The 26,268-nt window shown below is 41.7% G+C and overlaps 2 protein-coding genes across 3 annotated transcripts; one reads left to right on the top strand and one right to left on the bottom strand.

Moving 5' to 3' along the window:
* Window positions 1–114: 114 nt before the first annotated feature.
* Window positions 115–15,563, bottom strand: LOC128620411 (MORN repeat-containing protein 5-like). 2 transcript variants are annotated; one of them, XM_053645382.1, is made up of 6 exons: window positions 15,156–15,563; window positions 14,736–14,889; window positions 14,342–14,453; window positions 13,994–14,125; window positions 3,345–3,429; window positions 115–317 (listed from the first exon to the last, which is right to left on the bottom strand). In XM_053645382.1, the coding sequence occupies exons 1-6, from the start codon at window positions 15,200–15,202 to the stop codon at window positions 290–292; spliced, it is 558 nt and encodes a 185-aa protein (XP_053501357.1). In that variant the 5' UTR covers window positions 15,203–15,563; the 3' UTR covers window positions 115–289. The 2 variants fall into 2 exon arrangements, with proteins under 2 accessions (XP_053501357.1, XP_053501358.1); XM_053645383.1 differs by having other exon boundaries at window positions 14,742–14,889; window positions 15,156–15,345.
* A 98-nt stretch (window positions 15,564–15,661) lies between these two features.
* LOC128620412 (NADH dehydrogenase [ubiquinone] 1 alpha subcomplex subunit 8-like) lies at window positions 15,662–21,225 on the top strand. Its single transcript, XM_053645384.1, has 4 exons — window positions 15,662–15,834; window positions 16,644–16,807; window positions 20,062–20,227; window positions 20,896–21,225. The coding sequence occupies exons 1-4, from the start codon at window positions 15,784–15,786 to the stop codon at window positions 21,031–21,033; spliced, it is 519 nt and encodes a 172-aa protein (XP_053501359.1). The 5' UTR covers window positions 15,662–15,783; the 3' UTR covers window positions 21,034–21,225.
* The last annotated feature ends 5,043 nt before the right edge of the window (window positions 21,226–26,268 follow it).

Genomic DNA, 26,268 nt, shown 5'->3' on the forward strand with positions numbered 1-26,268 from the left:
CGAACAAAAAGAGCTGAATATATGTGTTTAACAGTCGATATGTTTATGTGAGAATGTACTGTCGAATACTAACGGGAGAAAATCTAGTGGATCTTTCCGTACTGTATTATATAGTTCTGTGTGTGTGTGTGTGTGTGTGTGTGTGTGTGTGTGTGTGTACGGTGTAAAGCAGGAAGCAATCACAGGCCGATGGCGGAGCTGCCAGGCCCTTCACGGGTCAGCGTGTGCAGTAATGACTCACTCACTGATTCCAGCACCATCACACACAGGAAGTCACTGTCAGGCTGCATCACGGGGCTGATCTCCTGTCCCGGGTACTGTTTCAAAGCACACACACACACACACACACACACACACACACTTAAATCTAAAGGAGAGTTTAGGTCTATTTTCCCAAAAGGATCATTAGTTGGATGGAAAATTTTGGAGAAGCAGCTGCAATAGGTGGGCATGAATTACACACACACACACACACACACACACTTATTCCTCTGTAGCTGCTGTCTACGTGCGTGATAATCTTTCTATCCGTCACTCTATACACTGTGTGTTAAAACGTACGACTCCGAAACGTGTCCTTGTTGATACGGTTGTGTAACGTTTACGGAAGGAGTCTCCAGTGTCAGCGCTTTGTAACAGTCAGAGGTTAAAGCTGCGACGTTAAGTTTTCTTCAGGACAGAGGAGTTTACACAGTGACTGTTTATCGAGAACCGGGACTCACTTGTTTCGCAGACATTAAACGGATTTTAAAAAAAAAACAAACAAAAAAAAAACGTACGACGTGTTCATTAATGAACGAAAGATTCCTGTCGTTTATAACAGGAACAAAACACAGCAAGGTTGTAAGCTCTGCTCTGAATACATATTCAAAGACACAGAGTAGAATATATATATATATATATATATATATATATATATATATATATATATAGTTACCTCATTTACAGAAAGTCTAAAAGTTTGTACACCCTCGTAAAAAAAAAACAAAAAAAGCAGAAGATGAAGAAATGGAACAGCAAAGAGACGCGGTTGTTTTCAGAGATGATCCTTCGTTATAATTATAGTGATCGATTGTTTTTAAAGCTTGCCTCCTTTAATTGCATCCAAGCTTTTAGATCCTTTGAAATATCTGTGCCGGAAGACACAAAGACCCACGGTAACATTTATTACTGAACTTTGCTTTTTTTTTTTTGGAGACCTCTACTGTAAAATAAAGATACATTTCTTTGTTCCACAAAAATAAACAAACAAACAAAAAACACAAGAGGGGGTGCAAACTTTTGCACTCCAGATTTAACCATATCAGATAATCAGACCACATCGATATACATATGATATTTTTTCTTTATAACCCACTAAGCGTTAAGATGATTTATTTTTTTTGAACTGGAGCACTTTCTAAAAGTCCACGACTTCCACAAAACTGCAGCTTTCTCACAGAAATCATTTGCATTGCAAGAATTATATAAATATAATAAATAGTATTAATATAATAATAATAATAATAATAATAATAATAATAATCGATCCTAGCAAAACATTTACAGTTCCAAAACAATCCCATCCAAACCCAATTCCAGTCTTTTCCGTTTCTTACCGGATCGGATCAAATGAATTCTTTTTGCACTCTGATATCCACCATTTTTATATTGGCATATGATTTATCATCGCACTCTCCGGGGTCACCCAGACGAGGACGGGTTCCCTGTTCAGCCCGGTTCCTCTCGAGGTTTCTTCCTCGTATGGTCTCAGGGAGTTTTCCCTCCCTCGCCTCCGTCGCCTCGCCGTGGCTCGCCCGTCAGGGATCAATTCACACGTTTAAACTGTATAGATGTCTTTAAAGCTGCTTTGTGACACCCGTCCGTTGTTAAACGCGCTGTACAAATATCTTAACTGAATTGAATTTTACGCTCGTATCCGTCCGATAACTGACAGACTGATGTGGAGTGACTTCTGATTTTGTTCTTTTAGGATATCTACTGCATTTTTTTTTCTAAAAGAAAAAGAATAAATTGTCCTATTCGAATACATTTCCATCCATCCATCCATCCATCTATACCACTTTATGCTTTTCAGGGTCGCGGGGAACCTGGAGTCTATCCCAGGGAGCATGGGGCACAAGGCGGGGTTCACCCTGGACAGGGTGCCAATCCATCGCAGGGCATCGAATACATTTGCTCAGCCGATATTTCCCAAAGTAGGACTAAATGCTAACAAACAAATCTGTATTGTGCAGAAGCACGAGACTGAAACCCCTACAGGCAGTGTGCGATCTGAACAGAGCTGGATTTTTGGCTTTGCTGGGGTTTAAAAAAAAATGCTTTCTGTTTTCAGAAATTATTATTATTATTATTATTATTATTATTATTATTTCCTTTTTTTTACCACATGGATCTGAGGTACAGCTCAGCCTGGAGCACTCACACACACACACACACACACAAACACACACAAACACACACGCACTCTCTCTCTCTCTCTCTCTCTCTCTCTCACACACACACACACACAAATGCGTCTTAGGCACCTTGTGAGGACTTTCTGTTAACATTCTGGGTGTACTTTTAATTAAAAGCTGCAGTGTTTGTAAAAATCATCGTCCCTACGAGGTTAATACTGTCCGATATTCCGGTCATTATAGGACCCCACAAAAATATTAAAACACACACACACACACACACACACACACACACGTTTCATCATTTAACCCATGGCTTCTCGAACTTATTGCATCTTCTAGTTAAAAAATAATAATAATAATAATCCCACCAGATTTATTTTAGAAAGAGAATCCCATCATTTAGATTTTATACACCTGATCTTATTTCTTCATCATTATTTAATTATTACACTATTAGAGATTTGTTTTCTTTCTTTACTTTCCACCACTTACTAAAATGTCAAAACATGCTGGAACAGAAACAGCTATATATATATATATATATATATATATATATATATATATATATATATATATATATATATATATATATATTTTAAATGTCATGCTGTTTTTAAAGTTTTTTTTTTTTTTTTTTTTTTTTTTTTAAAGAGGCCAGTCGAATCTGATCGTGGTTAATTTTGTTCTCCACCATCGTAATGCCATTAAAAATAAAACCGATAAAACGTAGATCCAGAAAGTGGATCAGGCTTCGCCGGGACTCCACTTTCGAACCCGCAGATTTGGAAAAGATAAAAAAAAAAACATATATAACAAACCATAAATGCAGCAGGTTACTCTCCGACTCCTTGTTATACTGCAAAGGCTCTTACATTCTAGACAATCAGTTATCTCGGCATGTTTATTCAAACGTACATTAAAGGCAAGTTATACTATACAAACTTTGTGCTGTTCCTGGGACTACATCCAACGAACTCATCCCAGCCCTTCCGGCATGTCCGTGTGATCCACTCGTGCTCCTGATCATCTGCAAAAGACAGGCAGTGTAAAGTTATAATGTTAAAGTAGCCCAGGCGTGTCATTATCACTCATTCAGACTAATCTCTACACGATGAACTCTGCTTTTTAACCCAAGAACTATTTAAAAACGGCACAGGAAGCTCTCTAGACTTTTACACGAAGAAAGTCCTCACGCCACTTCAAATACCCTCCGTTCACATCCTCAATTCATCCCTGATTTACTTTACACCAGTCAAAACATGTCGATTTTTATTTATCCCACAGCTCTGATTTCTGGAATCGCAGCAGCACAGCTTTTGACGGCACGATAACACGTTATCGTTTCCATAGTAACAGCTCGACGCCGACGTTTTCAGTAAGGTGAGTAAATCTTTATTCGACGTGTACGGAAGTGAGTCTCCAGTGTCGGTGCTCTGTGACAGTCAGAAGTACAGCTGTAGGTTTTTACGAAAGGTTTTCCGTCATCTTCACAGGACAGTGGGGTTTACTCTTACGTGATTTCTATAAATAAAGAGCGTCTCGTGAGGGAACAAGCTGCTATGACGTAAGCGGGAACGGGATCTCACTCGTCTCGTCGCTGTTCCGAACGTGAAATGTAACTATAAACGGATAAAAGTACGGCATGATGTTTGTTTATCGATTTAAAATGGCAGGAGAGGAATCAAACACGTCGTGGCATTCTGCTATGGGAAAATGATCAACTCTGTGTGTATAACAGCAGGGCCCTTTGTGCTTTATTCCTTACATCATTTACATATCCGACGTGATTGGTTGATCGTATTTAGTGACATCATAATCGGTTTTAATGCATTATTAGTAAGAGAGAAAGTCTCAGTTATTGATTTTTGATGTGTTTAGATGGAAATATTGGATAATCCAGGAAATGTTATTTGTTGATGCTTTATGTTATCCGTAAAGTTTGTAGAAAATTACAACGCAGGCTTATTCGTGTAAAGCATAAAGCACCGAACATATAAATAAATATCCTCCCTTTTAGACTTTTACCTAGAGATATTGTCAGTGATGCAGGTCTTGGTCAGGAATTATAGCCTCCCCCCGGTAAAAAAAAAAAAAAAAAAGAAAGAAAAGAAAACCCCAAAACAAAACAGGAGGCCATGTGTCAATCTCATCATTCACGCGCAGTTAAGGCAATTTCCATTTTTTAAGCGAAGGATTAAGAGCTCCATTATGAAAATACGCTCTTCACGAGCCACTCGAGGCAACAATCAATCGCTTGCTTTTCTGCCAGAGATGATTCCGCGGGTGGAAAACAGTGGCTAACAGTGGCGCTGCTGCGGGGTTTTTTCTCTCTCCTTCTCCTCCTCCTCCTCCTCTTTTTCTTTAAATAGAGGAGGGGGGAAAAAAAGTGAAAGGAGTTGCTAATTGCGGCGCGAGAGGTGGCCGCCGATGCCGGAGCTGAATCGCGCTCGCGCAGCTGCACGCACTTGAGCGCCACACCCCCACCCTAACACCCCGCATCCCTCCATCCCTTTCTCTCTCACTCACTCGCTCGAAAACCCAGCAAAAAACAACAAAAAAAAAAACCGGAGCGCACCGGGCCCCATTGTGGAGAGCGCGGGGTCTCGAGCCCTCCTCTGATTGTCCGTAATTGCGCGCGATGGCCCCTAAAAACTGCCTCTCCAACGCGCCCCGCGCGCCACTTCTACCTGCCTATAGGCCTCCGTGATGCTTATGCGGTGCGCTGCCAGCCCGCGCGCGTGCAAACGCCGCGTCATTTCATTACTATTTTAACGCAATTAATAGGCTCGCGCAAGCGGCTGAATGTGCGCCGGGGGTCGCGCCGCAATTACACCCCGGCGCTCGAGCGCGCCTGTATACGTTAATGGGTCCAGAAATTTGCGCATTTTCATATTTGCGGCCAAATTGCCCTCTTGAGGCTGATCGTTTCCCAGGCGTTTACCGACGCGCTATAATTCACAGGCTAATCTGGCTCTGTTTCTGAGCACAGGTGGCCTCGCGCGGCTCACGGTGAAGCCGAAAAGGAGCCCCGGATGGACTCCACGGTGGTTGAGTTGTTGGGTTTTTTTATCCGCTGTATTTAACGGCCCGCAAAGAGTCACCTGGTGACATCAATTTCAATATCAATAGTGCTTTGTGAAAGCGGAGGAGTTAACACGCGCCGTGTTTCTGCCTTAAAGAAAGGAAGAAAGGAAGGAAGAAAGGAAGACAGGAAGAATGCAGAGTAACACACTCACTGCGTGTTGCTGCAGAAGCGTTAGTGCGCAGCAAAAATATCCTAATGTACAAGTTAAGAGGTGAATAATGCTCAATAATGCTATTTAGCACGTGAACTCCACGCGTGAGCAGTCACGTGGCTTTTAAACACGACTTGTCACGTGTGTGTATTTTTATTTTCATTTATTTTCACGTTCATTTTCCCACAAGTGGTTTAATTATCACACACACACACACACACACACACAGTCCACATGACGTCAGACGTGTTTACTTACGAATTCACACGTGCAGTTGCAGGGTATGCAATGGTGAGACGCACCGTGTTCACGTGTTTTGATCAAATATTACTCACGTGATCATGTTCAATAGTAAGAATGAAGAAATACAAAAATAGGCCTGGGGGTAGAACGTGTGTGTGTGTGTGTGTGTGTGTGTGTGTGTGAACTTAAAAATTAGAAATATATAATAAAAGAATATCAGGTCATTATTATTTTATAAGAAAATCCAAAAACACTAAAAAAAAAATAAAGTATATACACGTGAGGATCAAACTCGATCAATATTCACTCTGTAGTAATAACTGAGTGCAAAAGTTTGCATCTCCCCTGGATTCTGGTTAAAAATGCAAAGAAAAATGTACCTCCTTTTTTATTTTAATAATTGAACGAATAATCCCATGTTTATCGATTGCCGCAGCCGAGCCTACAACGACTGAGTCCTTTTATCGAGCTCAGAAGTTTGTGTCCCCTTTTACATCCTCTAAACTGGACTTTTCCTTATTGCACGAACGGTACCACCAAGAACTTGCACCATTACCCTGTATCCATATATTGTGTGTGTACGTTTGTTTTATTTATTATCTCCAAAAGGTCATTACGGTCCAATGATGGTACCTTCAATCTTTTTTTAAACGTCTCTATATCCGGGTATTACCGGGTGAAAGAAAACATATTAAAGCTCAGACTCATGGAGTCATCAAAAAATAAGTGAGAAGAGGATTAAAACACAGAAACACACAGAAACTCCAGCAAAGAGTCGAGGAGCAGTGTAAGTGTGGGGGGAGGGGGGGCGGGACACATTCGGAAAAATCACTTCGGTTGTTTAACTATTGATATCTTCGCCGTTGTTGTGCCTCGGAACCCAAACTCGCGTTAAACGTCTTGTAGGTTCCGTTGTTTGGTTTTGTAGTACGAGTACGCAGACCTTTGCACTCCGGCCTTTCATAACAGGCTTACTGAAACATATCGTAGCGTAAAAGCAGAAAGATCTTGACTGTTTGTGTTCTCGCAGCAACAGAAATCTGTGCAAGGTTCGGTATCGGATATTCCCTGGTACTCGGACTTCTCATATCCATACTGTATCAAAAAACTTTAAAAGGGACATTTACGCTTTCTAAATTCAGCATACACAACATTTTGATGACCATGTATAAATACAATGAAGGGTTCCTAAAGGGTTCTCTGAATGGCTGATACATCTCGGGAAGACCTTCTATTCTTCGCTCCGTACGAAACCTTTGACCTTTAACCTTTAACTCGTGCTAACTTTATTTCTAAAACCGCCGAGAAGTCGAACGCCGCTAAAAACGTGCCGGCCCTGTTGTTTTATTCCCAGCCCGCGTTTCGGTGATTAGAAGAAGCGGGGCTCGCTGTCCTCCGGCGTGTCTCCTTTCTCTGCTTAGCGCTGGTAATAATTCGTCACTCGGTCTCTGCGCTGGAGCCCTCCGGCGAGACGGGAAGCTCTAATGGCACCTTGTTAAAAGGTGTTTATCTTAATCCCTAAAATACACTCAGAAGGAAAAGTGTTTCCTTCCAAACAGAGCTGCACTTGCATTAATGGCCGGGAGATCACAGCGATCTTGTGGTCGAAGAAGCGAGAGATCCTCACGCTAGGCTACAGCAAGCTACAAAGCGGCCCTTCATTTTCTACACCGAGCTGCACTTACCACGCTAAAAAAAACGAGATTTTCTCAAGTCTGTGCGAATCAGCTTTGATTGCAGTAAAGCGACAAATCCAAACGATTGGAGCGGTCCTATGGTGTGTGTGTGTGTGTGTGTGTGTGGGTGTTCTGATGTTTCTCTGTTTCCCCCTCACATGACTTTAGTTCCTACACAGCAATCAGTTCCCATTGCGTGAGTTTGACTCACGACAACGGCAGAACGTCTTATAACCTCGTTACGGTTTCGTTTCATCCGAGCTTTAATTAAACGTGTTTAGGGACATTAGGATGAAAATAGAGCTCGGAAGGAGCTCGCTGGTGCCTCCGGTGCGTGTACGTAGCTAATACGGTTCGCTTTCGTCAGTAATCTAATCTGAGTACGAAGCACAATATGTTCAACGGAATGAGTACGATGTTTGATATCATCCGAGCCAAGAGACAACAGACGCGAGCGTCACCCGAGCGACTTCTCACTCGCCAGCGTGAACGCGGGGTAACAAAGCCTGTTCGTAGTCTGCGGGTTGTGGAGAAGGACCTCGGGCTCGTCCTGTTTTCACTGGCAGCGAGGGCGAGCGGGAACCTTTCGCTTATTTCACAGGAAAAATTACTTTACAAGCAGGAAACCTGGACAAACAGTTCGGCAGCAGAGCGTCGGGAAAAGAGCCAGCGACTCTGAGACTCGGAACACGGTTTCATAATACATAAATCAATTCCATTATTACTAAAATGTCCACGAAAATATTACGTTCTTACACAAACGATATCTAGCCTAGCAACCCCACACACACACACACACACACACACACACACACACACCAATCTCCTAATGGGCTTTTTACAGTCAACTTTTCACCATCCTGGTTTTTTAACTGAACTTTTTAACTTTCCCGAATAAAATTCAGGACGCTACAGGATCTGTTTTTCTCTTTTATACGCTAATGAATCCAGTCCTACTGCCACAGACGCACAGTTTCCCTTCGGTTTCCCTTCAACGGCGTCCTCTGGAAAAGAAGTGCTCGGAGTGTAAAGTTCGCGTCTTCGGAGCGATGAGAGTAAAGGAGTTTGTAACGTCAGCCGCTTTGCAATATATTATATTCGCGCGTTTAAGGGAACATTTCGTCCGTATCAGGGCCCTGTATCTTGTACGTCGTTTAACAAATCGCAGTCGACGAATGGCAGATTTCCTCACCGTTATCTCGGGACAATTCAGTTCCCCGAACGCGCCTCGGAACGTTTTGTCCAGGAAAGAACTGCTACTGCGTGTAGACTCGAAATCCGATCAGCGAGTCACCAGTTAGCTAATGCGACGCATTGGTACGCAGACCTGGAAAGACCGTTAAACGTTCTCTCTTTCTTGCAATTTAGTGGCTGTGGGATAATAAATCCGACTCAGGAAATCCTAACCAATAAACTTTCAGCTGCTATATTCCTTATACGCTTTTCCTTTTAAACGCGCTGAAAGCGCAAACTCCGAGGACTCGCGCTAGCACTTACGCAAATTCATTGCACGTCGTCGTATCATCTTGTTCACGCTGAATAAGCTGCTCTCGAGCAGGTTCGTGATCACGGACTTGTCGTCTCGGTGACAAATCCAAGAGCAGCCCCGAAAAAGGGATGAATCCAATCCAATCCAATCCATCGAATCGACAACAATCCGGCTCACACGGTAATCCGTGATGTACGGAACAATCGTAGGATACAGCTTTCAAACTTTGGTGGAGGGGATATAATAATATATTAAAAATATTCATGCGACTTAAGCGGTCTCTTAAGCTTATTACTCACTCGTCTCGTCGCATCGAAACATTCGGCAAAGGCACGCTCAAAATAATACACCGTGAACTTAGCTCAAGATGGCCGCCGCTATAGCTAACATTCCAGCTACACGGTGAGGTTTAGATCATATTTATAGGCTACGTTGTGTCCTAAACCACACCAGCACTACTCTGAGACGGAATCTTGTGGTTTGAGGAAGAAATGTAAAACCAAACATTTTGTTTGGCATCAACGTCCATTACTTATTAATATAATTCGATTTAAAACTAAAGAAACTAACGTGAGACACGGGACATATATATTTGAGGTGGACGGACAATTCTGCACAGTATATTTTCCAGAGGACCCTGAGCCTGGCTGTCTAAAAGCAATCTGAGAGTGCTTAACAGCGATGTGAAGCTCCTACACACTTTTTTTTTTTTTGCTTTATCGCACCGTCGTGCTCTAATGACGGGATCTTGGAAACCCTCCTCGCGCTACAGAGCGTCTCTGCTCAGGGAGGAACCGCAGTAATCATCTGTCCTTCCTCTAAACGCTTCCCTGGCACGCAGGAAAACACCTCTCGTTTCAGAGGAACATCCAGAAACCTGAAGAGCAGTGCCAGCGTGTGAGTGCATGTGAGTGTGTGTGAGTGTTTGCGGCTGTGCACCGTAACAAGGCCTTGTTTGTTGACGGACCGTTCACACACACACACACACACACACACACTATGATGCTGTTATTCAGAATCGCGTGTTTCGAAGTTCTCTAGGGCACAAACACGTAATTGGCTCGCCGTGCAGTGATCAGGATAGATTTCACGCCGCGGTGATCATGAAGAAGGAGACGTCGGGCTGAAATCGCTGTCGTTCATGTGCGCTAAATCGAATGATTTGACATTTTATTCATTCTATTTAAAATGAAGAAGAAGCCTATGTAAATTTAATGCAATCTCATTTTTTTTAAAAGTTATTTTATTTTGATGATAAACCATAGCAGCTATATCCAGTATATCTTCTAAAGCTAACGAGGTAAACACAAAGGAAATAACGTACTAACCCGTGTGGAAATCGAATCAGTTGTAGGATTTATGTACGTTACGCGCTCGGCTTTGTACTAGCTTCGTTCTGTACTACCTACTGTCCGTACGCTCACCAGAGGCTCCGACGACCTCTGCTATTTCCTTCTGAGATAACATCTCTGTACACATTAAACAAGAAATTGCGTGTGATATGACGAGTGGACACCATGAGTAGAAGTTTTGATTTTATTTTCGTGTGTCAAACACGAAATGGGATCTGATCGTAGGTAGGAACCGAGTTAAGTCGCGAGTGAGGGACTGAAGAAAGGTCGCACCGTAGGATTAAGTTATTAAACAAACCCGGGGTTTGACCTCACAACCTTCTGGTCATGCTGCTGAAGCACTGCTAATGGACAGGAGGGATCTGGCAGTGTGACAGGGAAGCTGTACGTGATGCAGCAGCAGGTATGCGGGTGACTCATGTTCCCATACAGAAAAAACACATTCTCCTGCGTCCATCCGACGCTCGGCTCTGTGCGAAGATCCCCCAGGGTTTCCTCCGTCCTGCTCCAGTGTTTGGCCCCGAGCCGGGGCATTTCCTCGAGGCTTCCTGCCCCGGTTCGTGCTGCTGCTCCCTGTGCCGGCTGCCTCCTGTCATCCCTGAGTTTGTCCGTCTTTCCTGTCCTTCCCTGATGGTTCCCCCCCCCTGCTGGGACAGGGGGTTCCTCTTCAGCGGTGGCTCAGTGTGTGTGCCTCCCCTCGACCGTCCCTCATCCTGGAGGGAAGCCACCGGCAATAAATTCCGTCTTCACACCCATTTTGACAAATAGACCTTCACCTCTGAGTGATAAAAATATCACTTCGCTGTGCTGTACTCTCTCGCACAAAGAACCACCACCAGTACAGAGGAATACCACAAAAATACACTTCGAAAATAAGAGATAAAGGTGTCTGATACGTAAAAGTCATCTTTTTAAAGTTTAAATTGATGGTCATTAGCATTTTATTGCATGTGAGGTTTCTGATCTTTGGGAATTTCCAGCTGTTTCTGTGATTAGAAGCTTAATAAAATGTCTCTGCAAAAAAAAAAAAGGGTTTTCCACCTAACAGCAATGTTTAGTGTTTGTTTACAATCTTTACAATGCTAATGTAGCTAACAAGCAATGAAAGTCTCTCTCGCCCAAAATTCGATAACCGTACATCTGCTTCGAATGTCACGGTTAAGCTCCGTAACGTTGTTAAAAAGTTGTTCGATAAGAGGGAGAGCTTTCATTTACAAATTTAAAATGAAACTCATTCACATTCAGAGTAACTTGCAGTGTTCCAGGATAATTTCATCTTTAAGACTGGGAGGTGGGGCTTAGGGGAGGCAGAGGCGGGGCTTAGGGGAGGTGGAGACTAGTTAATGTTTATAGATGACAGTATAAGTCCTGCTGTTAGTTCTATGAACGAGACTGTGTTTTATCTCGCTCCTGCCCACTCCTGGGGGAGTCCTGCCCAATTCTATTTGTTCACCAAGGAATTCTGACCGATCCCGATCGCTTCTGAATTCATTCTGCCCAATCCCATCCACCCACAAGGAATTCTGATTAATCCCCCTACTCCTAAAGTAATTCTAACCAATCCCACCCTCTCCTGAGGAATTCTGCCCAAGCTTATTTGCTCACCGAGGAATTCTGTCCAATTCCATCCACTCCTGAGGAATTCTGTCCAGGACCCTCTATTCCTGGGGGAATATCGACCAATCACCTTCTTCAGGAATTCTAGCGAATCCTCCCACTCCTGAAGGAATTCTAACAAATCCCGTCCGCTTCCAAATGAATTTTGACCAATACCCCCCACTCCAGGTGGAATACTGTCCAATCCCACCTCCCCTGGAGGAATTCTGACCAAACTCTCCTTGCTCGCCAAAGAATTCGGACCAATCGCACCTGCTTCTGAAGGAATTCCGCTCAGTCCCACCCACTCCTGTAGTTATCATTTTGCTCGCACATGCCTGCGCTATTTCCTAACAAACCACATTGGTTCTGTTTCGCAAAATATAAACACGTCAGTGATCCGTCCACAGCTAACAGCTGAACGTGTCCTGCTGCCGAGCTGAGCTGACGTATTTCCTGACAAAAACCTGCTGGAAACCTCTATTTACAAGGCGAGGGATCGACACAACTCCGACAAACGTCCACGATGGCTCCGACGTGGCGTGGGGATTTCTGTACGTGTTTTCCTGAAACGTTTGACGACGCACGTGCTCGAGATGTGCTCGAGTCTCTCGGATACCCGCACGCTGTGAATCAGCCCGAGATCATCAGGTAATCCGTCTCGAGTTACACGTAGTTACTTCAGACAGCGTTTTACCAAAATACAGTGGAAAACACATCTAACTGCCAAGTGGTTGCAAATGGAACGTCAGAACCATCCCCACACACACACACACCTGAACACACACACATTGATCAAAGTGATGACGAATGAGTATCATATTATCTTTTACTGAAGTAGTCTATAAAACCCTGACATATTCTGTCAGTGTAAATCGAACTAACATCTCAGATACGGTTTATTAAAAGCACATGTTGGCTTCATATATACAAAAGCGTCTAACCACAGACACATATAGCATACACAGGCCCAGACTATGTGTGTGTGTGTGTGTGTGTGTATCATATTTAATTCCCAACCTTTCCCTAATCCACGACATTGCCTGGTGGTGTGCCGATCTGAAACTCTGGCACAGGGAGCGGAGTTGCTATCTGCGATCCCGACATCCCAAATTCCCTTCAAATCACAAACCGGGCATCGTACACGGTGGGGACAAAAAAATGTGTTTTACATTTGGCTTTTTTGGAGACACGGCTCAAATGACTGCTACGGAGAAGCATGTCAGCATGGCAGGCCGAGAGAAAGGACCTACCCTGGAGTTATCGTGTGATCGCAATCTTCCTGCCCTGAAATGAGTCAGTGAGACAGCGGTGGCTCTGCGGTTACGCTCCTGCGCTGCTCACTGGACGGCTGCGAGTTGCGAGTTTAAATCCCGACTCTGACAGCGTTGTTGCGTAATCGCACGAAAACACACCGGATCTGTTTACACCTGGTCATCGAATCCGTTTTGGAATTTTTAGCTGTTTTATAAATATCAACAACGGGGATATTTGTCTGCCGTTTTTTTTAACCTGGCTAACATTCGTAAGCCGCCAGTGACGAGAACGCACTAGGAAGCGTTTTTGGTTTTTCAGACCGGCAGAGGAATTTGGACTTAATAACATACAACATTATAGCATATAACGTGGCTAAAATGCATCGCAGACTTCCTCTTGTAGTGGCTGAAGAAACGCTAAAATACAAAGAGTTGGGGATTTGATGCAAAAATGTCCTCTCGAGGCTGGAGAAGCGCAACGTGTACTGTATATGCATCTGTTATTTTGATATATTACATTTTTAGATGAAAAATAAAAAAGAAGGTTTTTTTTAAGGATTCTTGGACTGGTTAACTAAGCAGGTTGGAAAGGAAAACCCTTAGAAAAGGATTTAAAACTACTGTAAAAGTGTTTTTCTTGGACTTTTTGTCATTAACATATCCTGTATGAGTGTACGACGCGTGCACGGGGATTCAGTCTTACGTACTAACACTATTAACTATTCTATCGTTAACCCTTTTACCGGCGTTCCTGAGAAAACCGCCTGTGTAAGCCGTGACGACTCTGCTGTTGGGATCGTAGAATCCGTCTCCGCAGTCGTAGCAGCCGTCAGGGATGACAGGAGGAGGGACGCCGTTAGTCAGCTGGGATTCTCCTGACATCACAAAACAACGGCTGTTTATCAAAAGCAACTTTCTGAAGAACAGAAAAGTATTCCTATAACGAAAAGTTGCCTTAGGATGAAAAATGACCGCTGTAAGTTAAAATAGGTTTGTTCTGTTGTTGTTTTTTTGTGTGTGTGTGGTTTTTTTTACTTTATTGTAAATTAGAGCTGAAATTAAGTATCAGCAGAGAAATAACAGGTATTTACCTGCAGGTTTGAGTCCGTAACATCTCTCGGTGTAGAAACGTCGATCGTAGCCGTCACAGTAATCCCAGTCTGTCTCCTCATACTCCAGTCCATCGGAGAAGATGTAGTGACCCTGTAAGTGCATCTATCAATTAGTATATTATCTCATTTTATACCACAGTGCTGCTGAGTTCTGGATCCTCACTGGTAGGGAGGGTTGTTAATGAGACGATTAATTACATCAGGTGTGTGGGAGCAGGAAAACATTAAACTGCCCTGGGGGGGTATGTCTCCAGGACCAGGGTTAGGATCCTAAAGGCTAATGAATTGTCATTTAAACCTCGTTTATGAAATGTCTGACAGATCGGTCCAAATGTTACTGTGTTATTGAGCTACTGATCGAGAAACAACACACAGGAACCTGTTTGCATATCCCATTTTCCCAGACTCCCTCATATTTCCCTCCATTAGGAAAGTGCAAGACTCCTTTTCCATGAAACATGCCGTCCTTCATCTCTCCTTCATATCTGGTATGTGTGGGGAGTGTGTACTCTCCTCTGCCCTCCATCCTAAAACGGAAAATCATTTAAAAAAAAAAATAAGACTATAAAATTATAAAAATAATCGTTTGAATACTATAAGAACAAAAGCAGTGAGGAATGACTTGAGAACTATAAGAAACATGAACAGACGCAAATATTTGAGCTATAAATCCTTTTTCAAACGTATAATAATGTAAAAGCTTTAAATCAATAAGCCATATCATTTATTCATTTCTCAAAAAAAACACGATTAAGTGCTTTAGACGTGTAAAAATACGTTTTAATTCTTTTACCTGCCACTTTGATAAGTTCCACTGTAACTGCTACCTGTAAACTCCATTTTGCCGATGCAAACGCATTGACGTTACCATGGAAACACTCGGCCAATCACGAGCGTAGTTTAGCCTTTCAATGAGCGTGAGCATTTCTACAAATTAACTCGCTAAGAAGGACTTTACAAAGTTTTCAAAGTTTAAAAAAAATATATACATTTTTTAAAAACCTGAAAAAAATCTAGTTTTTGTTTTGTTTGTTTCCAGCCCCGAAATACACATCGTCGCACAATAACTGCGTCATGCACTCGCGCCTGAATAAATAAATAAAAATTTCGCGCATGCGCATCTTACTGACCTTCCATTGAGTCCCACTGTCCTCCTACAGCGGAGTTGTTTTCCCGCCTGTATTCAGACGACATACGCCTCGAGGTTGCAGTTCACGCGCACGTGAATATTTTGACGTGATTGGCTGACTTCTCGTCTCTGTGTCACAGATTAGCCAATCCTAACGCAGGAGGCGGGCTTTCTTCAGTAATACGGGTGCGGAGAAAAATAACGCCGCTGACCGGGACGTTAAAACGGTTAGCAGCGAGTGGGCTGTTAGTCTTGTTTTTAATTTAGTTTGGCGTGTTTGTAAATCAGAATAATGCCCAGTCCGGTTGATGTTCCGACGTTGTCGGATTTGAGCGTCGAAGAGGTATGTTTATAAAAGCTGAAACCATTTTTAGGTTTAAAGTTGAAAGCAAAAGTGGTGCTAGCTAGCTGCATAGAAATGAAGTTTGGGCTGAGATAGCTAGCCAGCTAGCTAGCTTATATGTCTAATAACGTATAATATAATATAATATATTATGTTATATTGCATACTTTATGTAACCTGTGCCCCTTTTATAAGCTGAGTGGATAAATGTCCTGCACCACCTTTACTAGCCAGCTGTTATTAACCGAGACAAATATAGTCACTGTCCATTCTGTAAGAAGACGGACAACATTTTCTTAATTATTCATAAATACGAATTATTCATAAATACCATTTAAGCGTATTCTAAAGGGTTTGTCTTTCACTCATATTAGGAGAAAGCTTAACCTGGTGAAAGTATACAGCAGGAGAATTGTTGAATTCAATATGCAAATGAGGCGATGAATATTAAACATGTTGTAATTTGCATATCACGACTAATGCATTTCATTCAGGATTACTTTATCAATGTTGACACCATATACACTCGTTATACACACGTTGCTGTATAATACAGCGCTCTGATTGGTCAGAAGGTGTTGATTAGTTTTCTCTGACAGCAGTGCAGCGTGTTTGATTCACTTTGTTCAGGGAGTCGATTCGAATCACTTTCTGACTAGAGGTCACATGGAAGCGGATGGAGACCCTGTCGATCAGACAGATGCTCTCGGATGCGAGTGCTCTCACCTTAGTGAAGAACTGAGAACACAGCAGGGTAAAGTGAAAGCACCTGTTAATATTTGTGTTTTTTTTGTTTTGTTTTTTTAAAGGTAAACGTCTCGTCAGCCGTCCTGAAGGCGGCCGCACATCACTTCGGCTCGCAGTGTGACAAACCCAACAAGGAGTTCATGCTGTGCAGGTGGGAGGAGAAGGACCCTAGGAAGTGTCTGAACGAAGGCAGGAAAGTCAACGAGTGCGCACTTAATTTCTTCAGGTACTCTCACGCGATCACAAGACGACATTTTACATTTGTTTTTACATCTGAAGGCTGCGTGTTTCACAGAAAATAACACAATAACGTACCACAGTTCCACTCTCGCTTCACGGTACGTACAAAGTTGCCGTTCCGATGAACTTTTTTGTCCTTTCGATTTCGTAGGATCGTAAGGTCTCAGGTTGGAGCCGCGTCGTCTTTCAGATTCTTTACCCCAAATGCACTGTTCTCCAAGGAACAGAATTAATCATGCACGTCCCAATCCCACAGTCGATAAATAAACTAATAAATAAGTTAGTTTCATTCGTCTTATTCATATCCAACGTCGTGTAGGATCAAATAGTATAAACGTTAAACGGAGACAAAAAGGTAATGAAATGTCATTAAAAAAGCAAAAGTAGTTAAAATCATTTTTAAAAAATCTAATTAATAAAATAAGATATAAGAATACACGAATAAGTGAAAAACACACATTATAAAATGAAATAAATATATATACTAAAGCGAAGGAAGTACTTTTGAAAGATGAATACAGTTGAATTGCAGATATAGATTTATTTTTTAAATTATTTAAAAACTTTTTATTAATTGTTTTGTTAATGATTTGACTTAATTTTGAAGCATGGTACCAAAAGAGGGCCAAAATTCTAGCTAGATTTTGCCAATTTTGCTTTATTGTATAGTTGTTTATCAGCACAATCTTATCAGCCAATCGTGTGGCAGCAGCACAAGGCATAAAATCATACAGATACAGTTCAAGCGCTTCAGTTACTGTTCACATCAAACATGAAGAAAGTTTGATCTGTGTGACTGTGTTATCCGTGGCATGGTTGTTGGTACCAGATGGGCTGGTTTGAGTATTCCAGAAACTGATCTGGGATTTTCACACACCACACTCTCTGGCATTTACACAGAACGGTGCGAAAAACATCGAGTGAGCGACAGTTCTGTAGGTGGAAACACCTTGTCATTATGGAAAACGACCACACTGGTTCAAGCTGCCAGGAAGGATACAGTAACTCTAGGTGTAATCAGTCTTTACATCCGTGGCGAGCAGAAAAGCATCTCAACACGCGCAGCACGTTGAACCTTTGAGGCAGATGAACTACGACAGCAGAAGAGCTGAAGAGATCGGGTTCCATCCTGTCAGCCAAGAACGGGAATCCGAGGCTATCGTGAGCACAGACTCGCCCAGACTGGACAGCTGGAGATTGGGGGGTGGGGGGGACTTCACCTAGTCTTTTTCCATGTATAAAATTCATCAGATATAATTCACAAAGTTAATCAAAAAGAAAGTAATCAGAAGCAAACAGTTCTACAATTTACCTTCGCACATTATTTGTAGTTTTCTAGTGTGGATATAAAGACACAGAACGCTTGTGTTGTAGTATAGTGAGTAAACGTAATTAAAAGTTGCGATGTGTGTGTGTATAGCCCGGCCCACACGGTCCTCAGCCGTGGCGCTGTGACATTATCATGACGCGTGACTAAATCCCGTAATTACGTGTCGAGTCTGCATTGTCTGGTGGCTGTGTGTACATCCTGAGCGGCGCGGAGCAGAGAGCTTTGCCCCCTGCTCGATTATGTGTAGGAAGTGGTCTGCTTCGTCTCAGTCTGGCTAATGGCAGGCGCTCGGCTCTAATAACACAGCGACGCCTCTGCACCGTGACTGGTGTCTGTCATTAAAACACAAAACAGCTTCGTTTCTTTTTTTTTTTTTAGGGGGGGACGCGTACAGATCTAACCGCTGGCTGAGGAGGGTGGAATAAACCATTCTGTCCGCAGTGTAAACAAGCGGGACTAAGCGTAAACAGAGCGGAAAGGGACCTGCGTGAGCCGAGAGAAGGGAACTAAATAGAGCCATGGATTTAATTATTAACTGGCGTACGATCAAAACCGGTTAATATGCAGCTAAAGTAGTTCTCATTGGGTTTAGCGGTGATGTATATGGAAAAAATATGGGGTGGTGATCCCAGTATCTTTTGAGCATCTTCGGAGCCCGCAGGTTTGCGGACACCAGGAATGCAATTTTGAGAAAAATGTAGCGAAAAAGAACCCGAGTCTGCACAGCATCTAAAAAAGCGTCCCAGCCGGCTGGCCTTCGAAACCTGCGTAAACACCAGGCACTTGGCAAATTAAATAAGGCCCATCTCTGATTCAGGCTTAAACGGTAAAAGAAATTGGTGTATCTGTTATTGATTTGGAAAAATCCTCTCTCTCTAAGGGCTTTCGCTGAACCCTTTCTGTTTGGCTGCAAAGTGGTGATCGCAGTCCATTTTATAAAAGCGTTAGACTCGTATTCGACGGCCATCAAGTCCCCCCTGTATTTGTGTACCGTTTAATAGTAGACTAAGTATGAATTAAAAATACCAAACTGAAGATAATCTGCCTTAAAGACCGCCTCATTTTGAGTCCATTACACACAGACATCCATTACATAGTGTGTAAGGAGTACGAGCCCCCCCCCCCTCCCCAAGGGTCCGAGACCGCCCCTTTTCGCCCACCCCTTTGACACGGCCCTGGATAAACTGCTCGTTAATAATAAAAAAAAAAGTCTAAACAAAGCAGCCCCTCTCGGATTTCGCGATCACAGAAATGAAACCGGAATCGAGCAAACTCCGCGATATTCGGAGACGCGTGCAATTTTTCAGAACCACAGATCTGGGCCAGGACGCGCCATGTGACGTCATCACAACGAGCATTCAGCCAAAAACCCTCTTAGATTCACGTGCGTCGATCATGAGTACAGCTGAAAACTCTCATTTACCAACAAACATCACTGAAAAGACCGTTCAAAACTGTTTCGTGCGATTGCGATTTTTGCCAATTCAGGTACGACCCCAGTTCTGGAAAAATTGGAACCGTGCGGGAAATATCAATAAAAACAAAGAGGAGTCATGTGTAAATGTACTTTGACTTGTATTTAAACGACTTTTTTTTTTTTTCAAAAATAAGTGTGTATTTTCAAAAATAAATGAAATTCCCAAAGTAAAACATCAAATTTTTTTTTTTTTTTTTTTTTTTTTTTTTTTTAAGCCGCAGCAAAATCCAGCATTTTTGGCCGCATCGATCAGGAAAAAAACCCCCGAGAAATCCTGTACGGACTGATAAACGTGTTTAGAAGGACCGCACACTCGGATATAATAGCTAAAAAAAAGCGATAAAAACCTGTTCTGTGACGTATAGAGTAAATTCAGAAGGATTTAGAAAGTTGTAAATAATGTTCTCTTCCCTACACGCGTGTGCTTGTGCAGGCAGATTAAGGGGAACTGTGCCGAGTCGTTCACCGAGTACTGGACCTGTCTGGACTATTCGAACCTGGCTGAGCTCCGTCACTGCCGTAAGCAGCAGAAGGAGTTTGATAACTGTGTGTTGGAGAAGCTCGGCTGGGAGAGACCAGAGCTGGGAGACCTGTCCAAGGTCAGACACTTACACACACACACACACACACACACACACACACACACAGATATCTCTTTTCTTCCACCATTAACCTTCTCCACATCGCTAAAACTCCTTTTCCACCTGTTGCTGATTGCCTGGTTAAACAGGAGTCTTTCTGGGTTAAAGTTCGAATCGAACGCAACGCTCCGCCTGCTGTTTGGAGAAAATCATCAACGACGGCGTGTTGCGATGAAGCGGACTCGCCGGTACCACTGCGAGGCCGATTATTTTCCTCCAACAGCATGTTTTAGGAAAGCGTACACCCCTCTTGTCCTGAAGATCCTGTTACAGCTCCTGTTACCTCTGACACCGGAGACTTCCTGTGAATGAGTTGTTGCTATAGAAACGAATTCAAACAAGCGCGTTAAAATTGACCTGTGATGCCATGTCCAAGTGCTGAATCAAGCATTTTATCTTTAAATTTAAAATATAAAATAAACACTCAGACAGAGTTTTAGGATATTAATAAGTTCTAAACGACTTGTTTTTTTTTTTTTTGCTTTCTGGAATAAGGACAAGATCATGAAGTTATCTAGAGCTATACATGAGATCTGAACTGTTAGGAACCACATACAGATGTCTGTCATTCTCTTTCCTCATTACACCCTCGCTCTCTCGCTCTCTCTCTCTCCGTGTCGTGTCAGGTGACCAAGGTGGCGACCTCTCGGCCTCTCCCCGAGAACCCGTACCACTCGAGAGCGAGACCCGAGGCCAACCCTGTGATCGACGCCCCGCTCGAGCCCGCCAAGCACGGCAGCCGCCTGTTTTTCTGGAACTGGTGAAGAGAGACGTTTTCATTTTTTTCCCACCGAACCCACCGACGCTCCTCTCAGACATTTCCAGAACCCGACAGACTGACCGTAGCGGACCCGGTGTTTCACCCACAGCATCGGTCCGCCTTCCTACGTGTAGAAATGTATTAAATAAACACAGTTGTTCATGTGTTGTGGATTAAATCATTTCATTCACACTGGGCTTGTGCTTTTATTTTGTGTCTCATTATCCAGGCAAACATCTTTACCATAGATATCTGAGTGTATATTTTTATACACGTTTTTTCTTTTCATAATTCATATTTTTTACACAGAAATGTAACTAATATACTATAGCTGTTTATATATATATATATATATATATATATATATATATATATATATATATATATATATATATATATATATATATTTTTATATTTATATTTATATATTTTTATATTTTTATTTATATATATTTATATTTTTATATATAATTATAATTATATATATGTTTATTTATTTATATTTATATATATATTTATTTATGTATATTTATATATTTATATATATATTTATATATATTTATTTATATTTATATATTTATATATTTATATATATATTTATATATATATTTATATATATATATTTATATATATATTTATATATATATGTATATTTATATATATATATATATGTATATTTATATATATGTATATTTATATATATGTATATTTATATTTACATATATTTATATTTATATATATATATTTATTTATTTATATATATATATATATATATATATATATATATATATATATATATATATATATATATATATATAAACTGCTTCTATATAGTGACTGTCCTCCATTTTTTGTTTCATGGCTTATTGAATAACTGGGTTATTCTTGTGTGGGTACAGGGTACAGATATTAAGCATTTATAACATGTTCATAAGCAGTGCTTAGCACCTTGATCAAGCAATTCTGGAGAAATTAGAACATCTGCATGGAGAAGAACCTTATTATTATTATTATTATTATTATTATTATTATTATGGCTTGAATGTTGATGCTTCGTAATGGGTTGTAAGGATAATACATAACAGAGTGCTCACATGGATGAATTCTGGATTCTTGCGCAGGCTTATATTAACGCGCTCGTTCTAATACGTTGTCGTTTCTATAGTAACCACCCGATCACAGGGATCTGTACAGCGTACTCTCCACATATCCAGATTTTTTTAAATAGTCGACATGGTAAAGTTTTCTGTAAGGAGAAATAAATGCTGTAATAACGTAGTATTAACGGAAGGAGTCTCCAGTGTCGGCGCTTTCTAGCGGCATTCTGACATCTTCAGGACAGTGGAGTTTATGCTTTATTTTCATTTCCTTATTAGCTAAAAGAGGTGCTGGTGAGGGAACGGCTGTTTATAGCTGCTCTAACGTAAGTGAGAGCAGGAAACAACTTAACTTAAATACTTTAAATGTAACTAGGAACGGATAAAAAGGATGACGTGCCATTGTTTAATAATTTAAAAAAAAAAATTGGAATCATTTGCAAATTGCTGAGGTATAAGACGAAGAAAACAACGTACAGTTTCTAATCCAAACAGAGACCTTGCTTCATTACAGTTCATATATTTATATTTATTTATTTCATTATGGCATGATTTCTCAGGATCACATGGTCAGCTTTAGTTGTTTTTTTTTTTCTTTTGTTTTTTTTTGGCAGATTAAAAAAAAAGCATATATTGATTAGCCAGCATCCATCCTGAGGGTTATTCCACAACCAGCCAATTTAAAGAAGAAAGATGCAGAACATGAATTATTTATCTCGCCATTCTCCATAATCAAAGAATTATTCAGAGACTGTGACGTCCACATCCTACTTCTTCACTACTTTTTTTGAGAACTTGTTTTTTTAAAAATTATTTTATTGGGATCTCAAGGTAAAAGGAAAACAATTGCTAGTTAGTTACTTAAAAGAACAAGCTGGCTCATAAGTTTTGTCGTATTTGTTAAATAATCGATAAAGAAAGAAATTTCACAAGATACAAAGAAAATCATTCAAGTTTTAAAGACGGAACAGAGCAAACAATTTGGGGCGTGGGGACGAGGATACGATAATGTGTGGTCTCTCTGGGGTTGTGTATGAAACAATGCAGTTAAGAATGACTGCAATCAACCAGACGCACGTGAAAACCTCGATAACAAAGGACATAATAAGCCTTTATGAAATTATACGTACGGGTGTTTGAGGGGCGCGTTTGTCAGAGAATACACCGATTCATTCGGCATTGTGCCTCCAGAGTAAATGGCTGCACTCAGCTACAAATCAAGTGCAAATTTACTCCTTCTCCAAGCTCCGAGTACTAGATGTGTGTGTATATATATATATATATATATATATATATATATATATATATATATATATATATATATATATATATATATATATATATACGTGTGTGTGTGTGTGAGTGAGTGTAAAACCAGACTGAGGCTGTGTAATGTCAGAGACCTCGAGGTTGGAGGTTCGGTCCCTTTGGGCCGAGGCCAATTTCCTCCAGCGCTCGGCTCTGACTTCCTGTTTCGAGCTCGGCAGCAGGAGTGTCTGTGCAACACAACTCCAGTTCAAAGCGCGAGAGCCGGAGAGCAGGTCTGCAGTGCCCTTCTGTTCAACTGCACCTCTCCAGACCACCTTGGGTCAAGCGGCCCCACAGGCGATGCACGACTATATGGCCCAATATAAATAAAACTAATGGGCAAAGCTCTGTTTTTCACCACTCTTGATTAATATATAGAAAATAGGCAAGAACCTTGCTGGCTTTTTTTTTTTTTTTTTAAGAGAGCAGATTGTGGTGGATCGAGTTTCACTGTTAATAGGGATCAGGGATTCTCCGGCAGCTCTAAAAGGTGAATTAAAGACTAGGAAAAGATCTTATAATGCGTTATAGTGTGTGTGTGTGTGTGTGTGTGTGTGTGTGTGTGTGTGAGAGAGAGAGAGAACGAGAGAGAGAGAGTAAGTTGACTCAACTTCACCTAAACTTACCACATCTGGTCATCTGACATTTTTAATGAAGCACAGTCGTTTGTTGTTTCGGACCGTTTTTCATGCCATTAGACCACTTTTGGTCCAAAATACACTCGTCATGCCTGAACTCCTAAACCAGATTTCTTTGCAGTTATCATTAATGTATTTTTATATTTAATTTAAACATCTGCTTCTGCACATCTGACTCACTTTCTGCTCATGTAGATGGCCCAATATTGACCAAAAAAATGAAAAAATTCTCAAAAACAGTTCAAGTCCAAGTTTCACCCGCGCGTCAGTGTTTGATCTCACCTGGATACCGTAGACATGTAGCAAGGAACTGCTGCTGTAATCATAAAGACCGTCCTGCTGTTCATCCCAGGACTCTTATTCATAATCTGCTCATGCTGAACATCCTGTAATCACACTCGGTACTATTAGTCTTGATTTATAATCGCACTATCCAGGTTCCATTTCGAGTCTCGTGTCCTCTCAGGAAGTTTTTCCTCGCCGCTATCGCCTCTGGATTGTCTATCATCGATCTAAAACGGCATCCAGAGTTCTGTAACGCTTCCAGGCGACCTTGTCTATAATTAAAAGCGCTGTGCAAATGAAAGTTAATTTTTTAAAGGGAAGGACGACTGAAGCTGTATTGTTAGATTTATATAGTTGTCTTCAGGACAGGACTTCAAGAACGATAGGAAAGAGACCCTGCTTCATCACATCACACATCACCCCATCGTATTTTCCTCAAACAGCACGACACTTACTGTGTTATTCTTTACACGTCTCTCACTAGCATAACCAGATATGGTCTACAGGATACATAGCTGTTAAGACAACTCTAGATATATTTTCATTTTATATATCTAGCAGCCTAACGAATTAAACTTACACCATGATGCTGAACTTCCTTTGGGTTATGTTACATAGCCTATATTGTTAGCCTGTATTGTTTGTTCCACAGGTGTCGCCTTGCTCTGATCTGCTCTCCTGTTTATACAAGAAGCTTCTTGTGAAAACTCCTAGAGTTGTTATTGACCCTGATGTGTGTATCTGAAATCCCCCTCTCACTTACATACACACACACACGCTACATTTCCCCGAATTCCCAAGGTGTGGTGCAGGCTAGCAGCTCGTGCAGGAAGCCGCTGACAGCTCTGGCTGTGACCTCGACCACACCATGACAGCAGGGGTGGAGGGTTTTTTTTGGGGGGGATTGAGGTCTGGAGGCTGTGGGCAGGGCCTGAGGGCTCGTGGCAGCCTTTCAGCTCAGACCCTAACACAGGAAAATGGGGTCAGAACCTGACACTGCCGCCCCAGCGCAGGAAGCCAAGTCTGGCAGCGGAAAGAAATACAATACAGTCTCAAAGTCTCAAAAAAGCGGTGCTGAAACACTCAAACACAACGCCTCATTCGCAGAACTATACTGTCAATATTCCTATTGTTCGCTCCCACTATCGAGAGCTTTAAGATAAACATGTGAACGCAAAACATCTCGTGGACCAGCGCTCGGCCCTGCAGGTCATAAGGTCACGAGTGCTGTATGTATCAGAGACCTCGGTGCAGGAAGAGCGGCGTGTTCAGCCCATCCACAAACAAAACCCGAACGTTCCTGAGGGTTCCGTCGCCGCTGAAAGAAAAGCCGCGACGGTTTACCTTCTCGCTTCTCCTTCGCTCTGATCCACAGTTTCGAGGGGTGCTTTTCATGTTTCCTTTTAAAACGTCCTGTCACAAGAGTGACTTTGAACTTTCCTGCAGGTCGAGCTGAAAACCCTAAACCTCCCAGATGGTTCTCTTCGCAACCGAACAATGCACGGGACGTTCCGGGATACTGCGACGTCTGATCCGTACCATATGTATAATGAAGCTAGCATTTTTAATGAGATTAGTGTCAGGTGTTTGACAGCAGGGAATGACTGAATCCACACACACACACACACACACAAAACCACTAAACCACAGATTCCCAGGCAATCAGAAGAATCAAGCTCCAAGTAGAACGAGTGTGAATAAATTGCTCCTAATATTCACAGATCCTGACAAGTTGTGTAGTGTTTTAAAATTAGAATATAATTATCCATATTGAAAAGCAATATATTTGAAAAAAAATAATTTAAATGACCCCCCCACCCCACACACACACACACACACAAATATCCCCACATTCAAGAATATACTGAAAAATAAATGTAATGCATTTCATATATATAAATAATGTTAGAT

The sequence above is a fragment of the Ictalurus furcatus genome, chromosome 16, assembly GCF_023375685.1.
Source record: "Ictalurus furcatus strain D&B chromosome 16, Billie_1.0, whole genome shotgun sequence".
Classification (NCBI taxonomy): Eukaryota; Metazoa; Chordata; class Actinopteri; order Siluriformes; family Ictaluridae; genus Ictalurus; species Ictalurus furcatus.